Source organism: Quercus lobata, unplaced genomic scaffold (assembly GCF_001633185.2).
Source record: "Quercus lobata isolate SW786 unplaced genomic scaffold, ValleyOak3.0 Primary Assembly Scq3eQI_1902, whole genome shotgun sequence".
NCBI lineage: Eukaryota > Viridiplantae > Streptophyta > Magnoliopsida > Fagales > Fagaceae > Quercus > Quercus lobata.
The window spans coordinates 744,545-758,903 of NW_022154706.1; the positions used below are offsets into that span (position 1 = coordinate 744,545).

Consider the following 14,359-nt stretch of genomic DNA (forward strand, 5'->3'; position numbering starts at 1 on the left):
AAATAGGTTTGCAAATATAAATTTATATTGATGTATAATGAGCACAATCTCTATTTCGATTCTTTTACAAAAGAATACCCTCTGATTCTATTTTCATTGAATTTGACTCAAACAAGAATCTTCTTGACTTTGGTTGGAAGATGGATTGAACAGTCTTCACAACAAATCTCTAGCTTTGAGCTTATTAGAGATTTGTTGTTCTTCAAGTCTTCGAACGTGAAGGCTCTTAGGCTGAAGTTCTTCGGGGCTTTAGAGGCTTGATCTGTTGTGCTTCAAAGATTTGGGTTTGTTGAGGTTTATGGAGGCTTTTCAGCTTAATTCCAATAGAACTTCAAAGAACTCGAACAAGAGATCTTCTTGATTTTGATTGGAAGATGGATTGAACGGTCTTCTTAACGAATCTCTAGCCTTGAGCTTGTTAGAGATTTGTTGTTCTTCAAGTTCTTCAAGCCCTTTGAATGTTCTTCAAGTTCTTTAAAGATGCTTCAAGCTCTTCAAAGATTCTTGAGACAGAATTTCTCCAGAGCTTGGACCCCTTTGAAAACTTGGTGTTTAAAATGAGAGGAGATGTCCTCTATTTATAGTGATTTCAGAGGATAAGCTCCACTATGAATTGATATGCTTGAAAGTATGTAGCAAACTTTTGATTGGTCCAAATTCTTCTTAGAGATAATTATCTTTATTTATCTTTAATAAAGATCATATTTTGATAAAGATAATAATCTACAAAGATAAATAATTGTCTCTATTTAATTTATTTAATAAAGATAATTATCTACCAATTTTGAATAGAAAATTTGTCTTTATTTTATTTATTTATTTATTTTAATAAAGATAGTTACCCATAAATTTTGAATAGGAAATTTATCTTTATCTTGTGGGCCAAATAACACATGGCAAATTTTGATATGCCAATGTGATGCCAATTTGGATGACACATGTCATCATCTAATTTAATGACATTAATTTAGAATTTGCCACTAAACTTTGATGTGGCATTTTATAATTGGCTTAAAATTTTGCCTCTTACACCTACATCTGGCTGCTGAGCCACACACCCACGTGCTTTGATTGCACAATTCAATTTTAATTTAAAATTTTGTACTACAACTGCCATGACTTTGTCAACACGAAACAAAGGGCTTTTTATTATTATTATTATTATTACTACCAAAATGTAGGATCCATCTAATATTAGAGATTAAATTTTATAAGGATAAGGTGTAAACTCAAGTTTTGCAGTCTTCAATTCAAACATGCCACATCATTTTATAACATATTTAAGAATAAACATAATTACACTCAATTCAATTCTAATATGTATATATAAATCCAACGAAATTAGGAGTTTATTGAGATGTTATTAAGTGAGGTAAGATGTATTGAATTTTAAGTAAAAAACTGATGTGATAATTTTTTTTTATTATTATTATTTTATACAAGATAGAATTTATACTCTAATTTAATCTAAATGTATACGTGTGAGAAGTTCCATCCTGGAGACTTGAACCCGAACCCTGGCCCTTACCCCCCACACCCCATAAGCATTTATACTTATGGAGTGACCACTGCACCAAGGGTGCGCGGTGGTTGACAATCTTTTATTGAATGATGTTAAACATGGGTTTTACACTCATCCTTACCAAATTCAAACTTTTAGTACTAATCTCAAAATATAAAGATCAAAATAGTACTTTCCCTTAATTTCTAATATCATTGTTGATGCACAAATTTTGTAAGTAAATGTCGTTTTGGATTTTTTTTTTCTCATCTTCATAATAGATAAATTGTGTATCTATCATTATTAGTTTTAAGAAAAACTTTTCTGTGCATTGTGCATGTTATAGATTAGTTAAATAATACTAAAACAGTAAGTATAATGGGTAGTAAAATCATAATCTAACATTGTTGTTGGGTCACTCTATTAATTATTCGGGATTTTTGTTTTTATTACAAGGAAAAAGTTAAAGAAGGCTCTAAGTGAATTAATTTAGAAATTATTTCTAAAAATATATGACAAGAAAAGAAAAAAGTAATTATTTTTTTTACAATTTTTTATATTTTCTATTAAAGTGGTATTAATACTTTTCTACAATAATCCATTAATAAATTTCTAAAAATACCCATTAATCGAACTCTTATTATAGAAGGTTAGAAACTAATTTGACCCTTCGGTTAAGTTGTTAAATTATTAATTGTATAAATTTAATCCTTAACCTTATTTTATTATTATTATTTATTTGAAAGTTTTGAATATCATTATTGGAAGTTGGTTAGCTGGGGAGTGCAAATGTGCAATTCCTCTAACATTACTTCAACTTTTTCATAATTTTCAACTCCTTTTATCTCTCTAACTTTTTTAACATTCTTCGTTCAATAGTTTTATATCAAGTTTCTCAAAAAAAAAAAGAAAAAGTTTTATATCAAAAGTTAATCTTTTTGACATTTGATCCGTGGACCATTCAAAATGGATTGCACAAAATTAGCAATGAATAAATTGGAGGTAATGTGCAAAACAGCTGTGCAAAAGAATTGTATATAGTTAGTTAGGCAACGTTTGAAACAATAAAGGAAAGTAGCATCTCGAGTTTCTAAACTCGAGATCCATCTTAGAACTCGAGTCCAAAAGACTCGCTTAGCGAGTGTGAAAATGCCACATAGATCTCGAGTATTTAAGACTTGAGTTTCATGCAAAAAAATTTCACCTATAGTGGCGTTTTTAAGCCTTATAGTGACGTTTTTAAGCCTTATAGTGACGTTTTAAAGCCCTATAACGGCGTTTTCCTGCAAAATTTTTTTTGTAAGTACAGGTTTAGGGAGTCCTATAGTGGCGTTTTTAAGCCCTATAGTGACGTTTTATAGCCCTATAGCGGCGTTTTTATTCAATTTATGGTAATCGAGTCTTTAAAACTCGATTTTCAACTTGATTTTTTCCACTTTAAAGTAATTCACTTACAAATCGAGACTTAAAAACTCGAGTTTTATCTTAGAACTCGAGTTTTAGACACTCGAGATGCTAGTTTTCAACATTGTTTTGAAACGTGACAACTAACTAAATTTCTTAATATTTATTGTTATTTAGAAAAAAAATTCAATAAATTAACTAGATGATGAGCATTGACCGAATAAATTTACTAGATAGCTGACTTAGATTATGGAACAATAGTTAACGATAACGATTGTATGCAACTTTACTAGGTCTCATTTTCCCAAAGACAGCAGTGTCCATACAATATCCCAAAATCTGTAAAAGTTCTCACTTTTCTAGTTTTCTTCACACCCACACCCATCTATCTTGAAACTGAAACAAAACAACAGTAAGACTGTTATCATTTCTGATGCGTACCTGTTTTGGTGGTTTTTAGCAACTTTGGCTTGTAACTCCTATGGCAAGCGCTTCTTCTTCGTCGCTTACTCGCCAATGGGAATATGATGTCTTCCTTAGTTTCAACCGCGAGGACGAAAGTTTTGCTTCTGAACTATACGATGCTTTGGCTGAGGAAGGAATCAAAATCTGCAGGGATGATGATATAGTACTTGATAAAGAAACAGCGCTTTGGTCAAAAATCTTTACAGCAATTGAAAATTCAAGGTTTTCAGTCATCATTCTTTACGAAAAATATGCTTTTTCTGATTGGTGCTTGGAAAAACTTGCAAAGATTGTGGAATGCCAGAATGAGATTGGGCAAACAATTCTTCCTGTTTTATTAGATGTTTATCCTTCTGAGGTACGAAACCAGACTGGGAAGTTTGGGGAGGCTTTCGAGTTACAGGTAGAATATTTTGAGGAGAATTTGGAGGTTGTCAAAAAATTGAGGGCTGCTTTAATAGAAGTCTCCAATATCCCCGGATGGATTATACATCACAAGTAAGAGTTTTTCTCTTCATCTTCTTCTTCTTTCACTTTTGATTATTCAAATGTTAATCAAAAGAGTAGTGTTAATTATACATTTGTTCACAATTGTGTTTTTGGGTTGTGCGCACTTCCGGGTGTGGAACAACAATTTTTCTAATCAAAACAACAATCCCAAAGACCCTTTGCTAAGTTGTCAACATACTATGTTGGGGGTAACATTAGTTTCACATGGGTCCTCGGGTGACATTATTTTTATTAGAAAAATGTTATGGTCATGATACTTTCACAAAGTGGCATGTTGTTACGTATTGTTATTGTTATTGGTAAGCAAAAAATTAATTTTGGTAGTAAGTTCAAATTATAACTAATAATAACTAATCATTATGATTTGTTGTAAAAGTGTTATAAAAATATTATGGACGTAATACTTCTTTTATTTTTATGGGCAAAGATTGGGTCCACAATGAGCAGTGCGCCATCAAATGATGGCCCATGCCCACTTTTGATCACATGTCGTCATTGCAACAATTTAGAGCACTAGATCCAAGCCAAGTCTTATTTTTAGTATGCACCAATTACTACTTGACATATTAGTAAAATGTGAAATTGGGTGTGTAATAAAAAGTCTTTTTTATGTTGAGTGGGCTTACATATCTGACTATATATGCAAAATAAAATAAAAACATGCATGCTTTTGGGTCTTATAGAAATACTTGAAGATATTAACAAATCCTAATTCTTTCAATAAAAGTTTTTAATTATGTAGGGATCAACTTTGTCTTCTTTTATTCAATACCTGTAATAAAGTCTTGCAACACACTTGGACTTTTGCTTTTCACTTCTTTGTATGATTACACTAGTTGAGTTGTTAAATTCGGAAATATTAGGGTTAAGAGAAAAGAAGGAAGAAGAGAAACATAGATAAAAAGGGTGTGACATAGGGTAGGAAAAAAAATTTAGGGCTTAATCAATTAATCCTTCACCTTAATGCATATTTATATCTCTATTAACGTTGATAGGCCAAAAAACACTGTATTGACCCCTTGTGATGAATTAATTGATTAATTAGCAAAGTTTTATAATTATCAAATTAACATGCAAACGCGTGGTAGCATAAACAAATCACCAATAAACTAAAGTATGCAGTGGAAAATAAATTGACATGGTGATTTGTTTATGAATGAGGAAAACCTACACGGCAAAAACCCCACCGGATGATTTTAAGGTCACCACTCCCGAAATTCCACTATTATCACAACAAGCGGTTACAAGTAAAAGAATCCCAATACCTTATACCAACCTACAGTTGAACCCTTACCCCAATATCCAATTGGACTTGTTCTGTAGTGACAATTTCTCCTTTTGATACACGGCTCCCAAGTACATGACTAATCAACTGCGCGAATCCTAGTACGCGACTTCAATCACCAATTAGAGAAGGTTGTTGGCTGCAAAGTTCTTTAATTCATCCCAACGATGAAAATCAAGAAGATGCTTGGTCACAAAACTCTACGTTGCACATACAAGCAACTTCTTTACAAGAATGATGAACTAGGGCAAAACTTTGTCTCCAGTCGCAATTTGCTTGAACAGACTTTGCTTAATGTTTGTGCAACTTGTGTACTCTTTAACGGTCTTTAAAACAATCCTTTTATATGTCTAGGGTTAGGAGAAAAGAAGTTTCAAAGACACATTCACGGATTCCAAGAAAAACATATCAGAATTTATGTTTATTTCTTAAACCTCGACAGATAGGAAGTCTCAAGCAGCTGTCGAGCACACGGGCTGACAGCTTCTTAAACCTCGACACATGTTAGCTATCGAGTTTTAATGAACTAGCACTTCTAAGCTTGTTTCTTGAACAGACTTGATGACTTCAACACTTGATCTTGAAACACAGTTTCTTGAAGTATTAAAAACACATAGATCTACCCAATTATAAGTAAAGTTCCTTTTATCAAAGGATTAGTCAATTACATAAAATAGTGACATATGTTCTTAACAATTGAATCACATATGTCCTAACAATCTCCCTCTTTGGCAATCCGTGATAAAATCACAACAAACAAATGAACAATTGAGAGAAGTCATAAATCACTCAACTCATACTCATTGAATACAATAAAATCTATACTAACACAAACTCTTGAAAAACTTTGCAAGAATAGAGTTTATGGCAGGTAGACTTTGACAACCTGTATTTCTGAAACACTTTAAACAAAATTCATCAATGCATCTTTGTGTGAAACAGAAATAATAGATTGCATACACGTAATAAGAAGCATGTACATAAAGAAAGAAAAGAAACAACACATGTAAGGATAGGTGAAAGAAAAACATACATCCACATATAGAAAATAATAAGTGCAATGTATGTCAATAATGGTCACAAAACCTAAAGTACAAGAACAATGTATCTATAAAAGAAAGAAAAGAAAAGATACATAAAATCCTCACTACATCCCTCAAGATATCAACACTCCCCCTAACAAAAATGTCCTATACTAACTCTCCTCCTAAGTATGACTACTCTCATATACCAAAACTACTTCCCCTTTTTGTCACGAGTGACAAAGAGCAAGAGTGTCAAGTAGACATCTCATCGGTAGAGCTAGTATCTCCATCATTAGCATCAGAAGCATCATTGTCATCACCATCATCATCATCCTCATCCTCAGAATCAAAATCAGAAGCCACTGGAGGAGGTGGAGGAGAAGCCTCAGAAGCAAAACCACCCATAGTCGCTTGCCGCTGTGCGATATGACCGACACGAACGTTCACTTGATACAGCTTTGTAGAGAGTGTATCTAGGCGAGCATCCATGCGCTGTAACTGCACCATGATGTCTCTTAGTGACATATCGCTCGTGGAAGAGGAAGGAGCGGATGTGGATCGAGCAGATCGAGATGGAGCCAGATGGGAGGGAGGAGCTGCTGATTCCTGTCGCGACCTAAACTGCGCTTCGCTATGTTTTACGGTAGTGGCGTCTATGGAACAAATATGAGTGAAGTGGTCGAACACAGGAAAAGAGACGGAAAATGGCGTAATATCCTCGTGATAGCGAAGGTAAGATGAGCTTATCACAGGATGTCGAATCTAGATGAACATCTATAATGAAAAGAATAAAATGAGAAGGGAAATCAATAGTAAGATGCTCAAGAAAGATAACAAAAACAGAGCATGAGACTCTGTAATGGAGTTATAATGAGAGAGAGGATAGACTACAAAGGTCATCACCATGTTAAAAAACTATGGGCCTTTTGCAAAGGCCGAACAGTAAGTGAACTGGTACTCACCCCACTCTGAAGGACACTCACAAAAAGCGGATTTGAGCTCATCCTTGGACACAGTCCGCAGATGCTCACAACTAGGGTAGTCAGGGAACTCTACCCTAGGAACTTGAAGCACATTCGCAACAAGCTGCGGTGTGACAGGAATGCGCGTACCTCGAACGCGAGTGAAGAAAAGAGGTACTAAACGATCAATCCTGTGCATGTTGGAGTAAAACTCCTGGATAAGCACAAGAGGACAGGTGATCGGGACGTCACACAATGGCTCCCATCCCTGATTGTGAATGACATTGGGAAGGTTGGTGTCGGCGAAGTCCGCCAGAATGACTTGGCATTCCAAATGAATGCTGCGTCTAGAAAAGTTCTCCAAGAATGCCTTGTGGGCATCATCATCACGGAACCGAAGAGAGATAGGAGCAGAATCAGAAGATAAAGAAGCTCCGGAATAAAGAGGGTTCCGGGCTGGAGTAGATTTAAGCTTAGATGCCATAGACACTACTAACATAAATAGAAAGAGAGGGAGAGACAGAGAGACAATTAGAATAGTCCCAAAACATTTCAAATATAACAAGTATATTGAAAAATAGAGTATGTATGCATGGGAAATGCATGAACATGTGACATGCAAAAGAAATTGCATCATGAGCTCAGCCCAATCCAATCCTATTAGCACACAGTCAATTGCACACATCGAAATTGCATGATAATACTGTTATTATGCTAATGTGATGCAATGCATGAGATTTTAAACTCATTTAAGCAAAAACTCATCCCAAAATTTCAACAATCACTCATCAATTTTGAAAAACCCCAAAATTTTCAAAATCCCCAAAACTTAGGTTTCAAAACATGAACTGCATGAAGAATGAGAGATTAGAAGCTTACCAAGTGAAGAAAACTCTTGAAAAAGCTCAAAAATCCCTTGGAAAGAGGTTAGGAGTGAGTGAGAGAGGTTTGGGAGGTGAAAAGATAGAGGTATCGAGAGAGAGATCGAGAGAAATGAGGTTTGGATCGCACGAGGGAGTATATATAGAACCTCAGTAAATCTTGATAGATGAAGGTGTAGAGCAAGGTGTCGAGCCAGGTGTCAAGGATTTGGCCGTTGATAGATATAGGTGTCGAGAGAGTGTTGAGGTACAAAAACATCAGACACAAAAGATGAGGCTCAATTGATCCACCAAGTTTCAAGGAGCTATCGACGGGAAAGGAATTTTCTCCCTCGATCCACCAGGTGTCGAGATTGCGATAAGAAAAAGCTTGGAAGCTCGATAGATAGCCAAGTGTTGAGGAGGTGTCGTGCTAGCTTTTAAAAACAGTTTTTCGAGAAGAGAAAAATACAGACATGAATGCAATCAAGCATGCAACTCAATCAATGATCCAAACACCATATTAACCTCTCAAAATTATCTCTCAACAGTAATTTTAAACACATGGATCCTAAAAACACAAACACACTAAACAGGTCTAACCAATTTTATATCTCAAAAGTAAGTCAAGATAGTTTAGTGAGCATATATTAACACATGTAAACCTTGTAATGGCCAAATCACATTGTACTTGTATATGTATCAAGAGTAGCAAAGAATATTGTGTGTTGTGTGTGAAAAACATCGCAAGATTGCATAAGGGTATACATGTTATGACGATTTGAGATATGAGAAAATTACTTTAATTCACACACGATCATAACTGTTTGATGGAGACTGTCACCTTCGAGGTACATCATATAACTCCTACATCTCTTAGAAGACACGCTTGCAATCATGTTTAAAGCATTTTGATTCTTTTTGCTTTTATTTTCTTTGCATATTTTTCTTTTAAGCAAACCATGCATGGGCATATAAGAGATAGAAAAGAAATACCTAATTATGTTAAGCATTTGACAATGCACTTTTGCTATGCCGAAGCATACAAATGTCATTGACATTGCACTTTTGCTATGCCAAAGCATACAGATGTCATTTTATGATTGGCAGGCAACAGTGGTGAGATGGTTATTTATGCATTTCTCTTAGGATTTGCTAGTCCTTCCCGTAAAAAAGAGTGATACGAGTGTTAAGTATAAGAGATAACTTAATCTTACTCATCACAAACAAGAGCCACAAAGCTCACTTGTTTAGTTGTGCATAGAGATGCTCATCTAAGTTACAAAAGATACAAAGTTTAGAAAACTTTGTTTCAATGGCTATCCAAGGTACACAAGTACCAATGTACACAAAACACACATTGTTTTTATATTTTTCTGATTTTTCAATTTTTTTTATATGAAAAACAAAATAAACAAAACTGAAAACAAATAAAAACATGTTAAGCAAAACAAAGCATAAAAACTAGATTGACTCAAAATAAAAACAAAACACACAAGTTAAAAAAAAACAAAAACACAAAGAGGGAGAAGAAAGTGATAGAATCACTTGGAGCCTTTTTCCTTCCACACCCTGAAAGAACCTTTCCTTTGATAAATCCTTAAACCGGCGGTAAGGGGGAAGAATTAAAATAGTTCAAGTCCGAGTATGACTGGCAACTCCATAATGATGACAGAGATGCTGCTTCTTCTATTTAGGCTTTTGAGAGTTACCTTCTTAGCCTTAGGGTTCTTAGCTTCCTTCTTATCTTGCTTAGGGGGTGTTCCTAAGATAGATTTACCTTTGTCTATATTCTCACTAGTTAAATCAGTTTTAACATCAATGTTCTCAATTTCGACATTATTATTAGGAGGAACAAAAACAGTGGTACTAGTAGAAGTAATATTAGAAGAAGAGAAATCATACCCTAATCTTATTCGATCTAAAGCAGATTTCTGAATGTCGAGCATCTCGTCAAGCTTTGCACTTGAAGCCCTCTCCAACTGAGCTTTGACTTGAAACAGCTCTGCTTCAAGCTTCTTGGTCTTCTCAGCCAAGAAATTGTTCTCGAACCTCAGTACTCCAATAGTCTAATTAGCTTCATCAAACTTTGTAGAAAGCTCTTCACGATCAAGTTCCACATCACTGAATTTCTTAGTGGTTAGCCTATAAAGTTTCTCATGTTTCTCAGAAAGCTTGTATAATTTCTCATAGGCTGTATGAATATCATCTTGATCATCCATCTTCTCAAATTTGGACTCCACCAATTCTTCTTCTTCATCCACATCTTCAACAATCCCACCAGTAGGATTGACAGTGGCAGTGAACGCATTTAAGATTCCGTCATCCTCATTGTCGGAATCATCCTCAGGCTCAGTGTTGCTCAAAGTAGCAGCAAGTGCCTTGCTCTTCCCAATGCTCTTAAGATATGTAGGACACTCTTGTTTCTTGTGACCGAAACCTTGACACCCAAAGCACTTAGGTCCTGTGGGAACAGTGTACTGACCGCCATCCCTTGCATCCTTCTTCCCTTTGTCTTGGCTCTTAAACTAAAAAGAAATGGATTGCCTACAGTCCTTGTCGAAGCCCTTTCCATTGGCATTCTTCATAAACTTCTTGAACTACCTAGTGATGTAGGACCTCATTTTAGAATCTTCATCATCGGAAGACTTATTTGTGTCACTACTCTTGACCTTCAGTGCCATACTCTTGCTCTTTCCCGACTTGCCAATCCTTGATTACCCTAGCTCGTAGGTCTGCAGATTACCAACCAGCTCTGTCAAAGGAATCTTGTCAATATCCTTTGATTCCTCAATTGCGGTGATCTTAGCATGGAATCTCTCGGGTAGAGATCTGAGCACCTTTTTCACAATCTTGGGTTCAGGAATGGTTTCCCCAAGATTGAACGCTGAGTTCACTATGTCTTTAAGCTTGGCATAGAACTCATCGAACGACTCATCCTCCTCCATCTTAATCTCTTTGAAGCTTGTAGTGAGCCTTTGTAGCTCTGAATCCTTGATAGCCTTTGTTCCCTCATAGGTTGTTTGGAGGATGGTCCAAGCCTCCTTGGCAATTTCAGTTGAGGATATCTTTTTAAACTCCTCATTGGTGACCACACTGAATAAGACATTCAATGCTCTGCTGTTGAAGTTTGCCCGCCTTGATCTTGGCATCATCTCAACTGGCTGGCGCTTCTGAAGGCTTAGTCCAGCCTATCTCCACAACTTGCCACACTTTTTCATCTAAAGACTGCAAAAAAGCTCTCATGTATACTTTCCAGTATGCATAGTTAGTTTCATCAAATAAAGGAGGTATGATTAAAGACTGTACTCTATTCATGACAAACAGGGGTCAATGGATCAACACAGCAAATATTAAAACCTAATTAGAGTGTGCTTGCTCTGATACCACTTAATAGGCCAAAAAACAACGTATTGACCCCTTGTGATAAATTAATTGATTAATTAGCCAAGTTTTATAATTAATCAAATTAACGTGCAAACGCGTGGTAGCACAAACAAATCACCAATAAACTAAAGTATGCAGCGGAAAATAAATTGACACGGTGATTTGTTTACGTATGAGGAAAACTGACACGGTAAAAACCCCACCAGGTGATTTTAAAGTCACCACTCCCGAAATTCCACTATTATCGCAACAAGCGATTACCAGTAAAGGAATCCCAATACCTTATACCAACCTACAGTTGAATCCTTACCCCAATACCCAATTGGACTTGTTCTGTAGTGACAATTTCTCCTTTTGATGCACAGCCCCCAAGTACGTGACTAACCAATTGCACGAATCCCAATACGCGACTTCAATCACCAACTGGAGAAGGTTGTTGGCTGCAAAGTTCTTCAGTTCATCCCAACGATGAAGATCAAGAAGATGCTTAGTCACAAAACTCTATGGTGCACATACACAGCAACTTCTTCATAAGAATGATGAATTAGGGCAAAACTTTGTCTCCGGTCACAATTTGCTTGAATAGACTTTGCTTAATGCTTGTGCAACTTGTGTACTTTTGACGGCTTTTAAAACAATCATTTTATATGTTTAGGGTTAGGAGAAAAGAAGTCCCAAAGACACATTCATGGATTCCAAGAAAACAAATTAGAATTTCTGTTTGTTTCTTAAACCTCGACAGATAGGAGGTGTCGAGCAAATGTCGAGCACACGGGCTGACAGCTTCTTAAACCTCGACGCATGCTAGCTGTCAAGTTTTAATGAACTTGCACTTCTCAGCTTGTTTCTTGGACAGACTCGATGACTTCAACACTTGATCTTGAAACACAGTTTCTTGAAGTATTAAAAACACCTAGATCTACCCAATTATAAGTAAAGTGCGTTTTGTCAAAGAATCAGCCAATTAAATAAAATAGTGACATATGTTCCTAACAAGTGAATTACATATGTCCTAACAAATGTGATATGGAAAGACTATAAGAATAACTTTATGTAAATAGAAAATAATAATGTAAAAATAATCAAATCACCTAAATATTACTGATAAACCTTAACAAGGTTTTATCCTCAACCCTAATTATAAATTTAGCTACTCACGGTAATTGAAATAAAACATAAAAATAAAATACTAAACATTAAACTAGACAAATAAAATAGAGAAAAAAATAGTCACAATGCTATCATGGAGAAAAGCTATAGAGAAGTCACATGCGGCATTGCCTCTTGCTCCAAATTTTTGTTTTGCATCTCAGCCCTAGCACTAGCCTACTCTTAATTTTGCCCTAAAAAGCCTTTAAATAGGTCAAGGAATCCTATTACAAGTTGAATTTCCATTTGGAGAAAATCTCAGATTTTTAGATTTCACTTAACCAATGATTTTGGCCTATTTAATGTCAGAATTCGGACTTTTGGTAAACTACAAAGTTGTAGCCTGTTAAGTTAACTTTCCAGCCCAACATTTGAGCCGAAAGTTATGTTAAAAATACTAACTGATATGCAGGATAGAATCTTAATCCGAATTGGACTTGGATTCGGTGCATATTTCCTTTGATTCCTTACTCCAATTGGACTTAAATTTAATTGGGTTGGCCTTCTTTAACTTCATCATTGCTCTTGTAAAAGTAAAGTCCACTAGTTTTCTTCTTTGCACAAATTAACTTATTTAATTCCATTTTCCTATAAAAAACAAATTCACGCAATAAAATTCAATTAAGTACAAAATTGGTTATTCAGCATAATTCCAAAATCAAATGTAAAATGCATGAATTAACTCAAAATAAGTGTGATAATGCTTTCTAATAATGATATAAATATGTATAATTAAGCTATTATCAACGCACATCATTTAGCAAAAAATTTTCAGTTTCAGCTAAATAAATTATTTTCAAACGGACTACAGTAGATGAGTAATTCCACCATTTCTCATCTCTCCCCTTTCAACCAAACACAACCATGTATTTTGTGCCTTCTTTTGTTTTATGGGAAGGTTTTCTTCTCTTTTAGTTTCATTTGTCTAGTGCTTGAAACACTCTAAGTATTTTAATGATTTTTAATGAACTGATTAGCGGCAGACTTTTAGCTATAACTACACATTCCAGGGAAATTGTTTAGTTTATTTAATGAATTTGGTGCTTTTAAGCACCAACATCGGAGTAAAAATAATAAATAATTTATAAAAAAAAGGCATTATCAAAAGCAGAAAATAGCAAAATAAAATTACTCAATCTGAGAGCCTATGGCTTTGATGCAACACATATTACTGTCTTCTTCTATGGTATTGCTTTGGCTTGAAAACTCTTATAGTGAAATTACTACAGTAAATTGAAGTTAGGGAATACTTGATGAATTGGATTGGCAAATGAGACTTTTTTTTGCTACACTGCCAATTGGTACCTCTGTAGAAGGAACATGAGAAGTGTTATACGCCACTCAGCTTAGCTGGACTCAACTCATTTACAATCCTATCAGTATCTAAGGTTTTCAGACCCGGATCGTTTATTGAACCGTAAAAGGGAGAGGTTCAAGGTTTTTGAGGTCGAACCGAGTTCGAACCGGGGTCGAACCGTAATGACGTCATAATTAATTTAATAATTAATTAAAGCTTAAATATAGATATTAAATTTATAAAACTAGCAAAATTGACAATATATCTATATATGTGAGGGAAATTTAATGATTTTCAAGCATATATTTAATAATTAAATAAGAAAGTTAATAAAATAAAATAATAACCATGAAAACATTAAAATTTATGATTAATTTTTGAAGTAAAGTTGAATATCTTTGAAGGATTTTAATTATAATTTTTTTTTATTCCTTGTAAGAGATGGATAATTTAATTAAGAAGAATAAAATTGTGCTAAGTTGTTTTTTTTTTTAAAAAAAAAAACTGCTAAGGG

General features: G+C 34.8%; 1 protein-coding gene across 1 annotated transcript; it reads left to right on the forward strand.

Annotated features, from left to right (window-relative positions):
* Positions 1-3,386: 3,386 nt before the first annotated feature.
* LOC115972915 (TMV resistance protein N-like) lies at positions 3,387-3,872 on the forward strand. Its single transcript, XM_031093142.1, has one exon. It carries the CDS (start codon positions 3,387-3,389, stop codon positions 3,870-3,872), a length of 486 nt encoding a protein of 161 aa, XP_030949002.1.
* Positions 3,873-14,359: the final 10,487 nt, after the last annotated feature.

Excerpts from the sequence above, each read along its gene's own strand:
- LOC115972915 (XM_031093142.1), top strand. The coding sequence starts at position 3,387 with ATGGCAAGCGCTTCTTCTTCGTCGCTTACTCGCCAATGGGAATATGAT.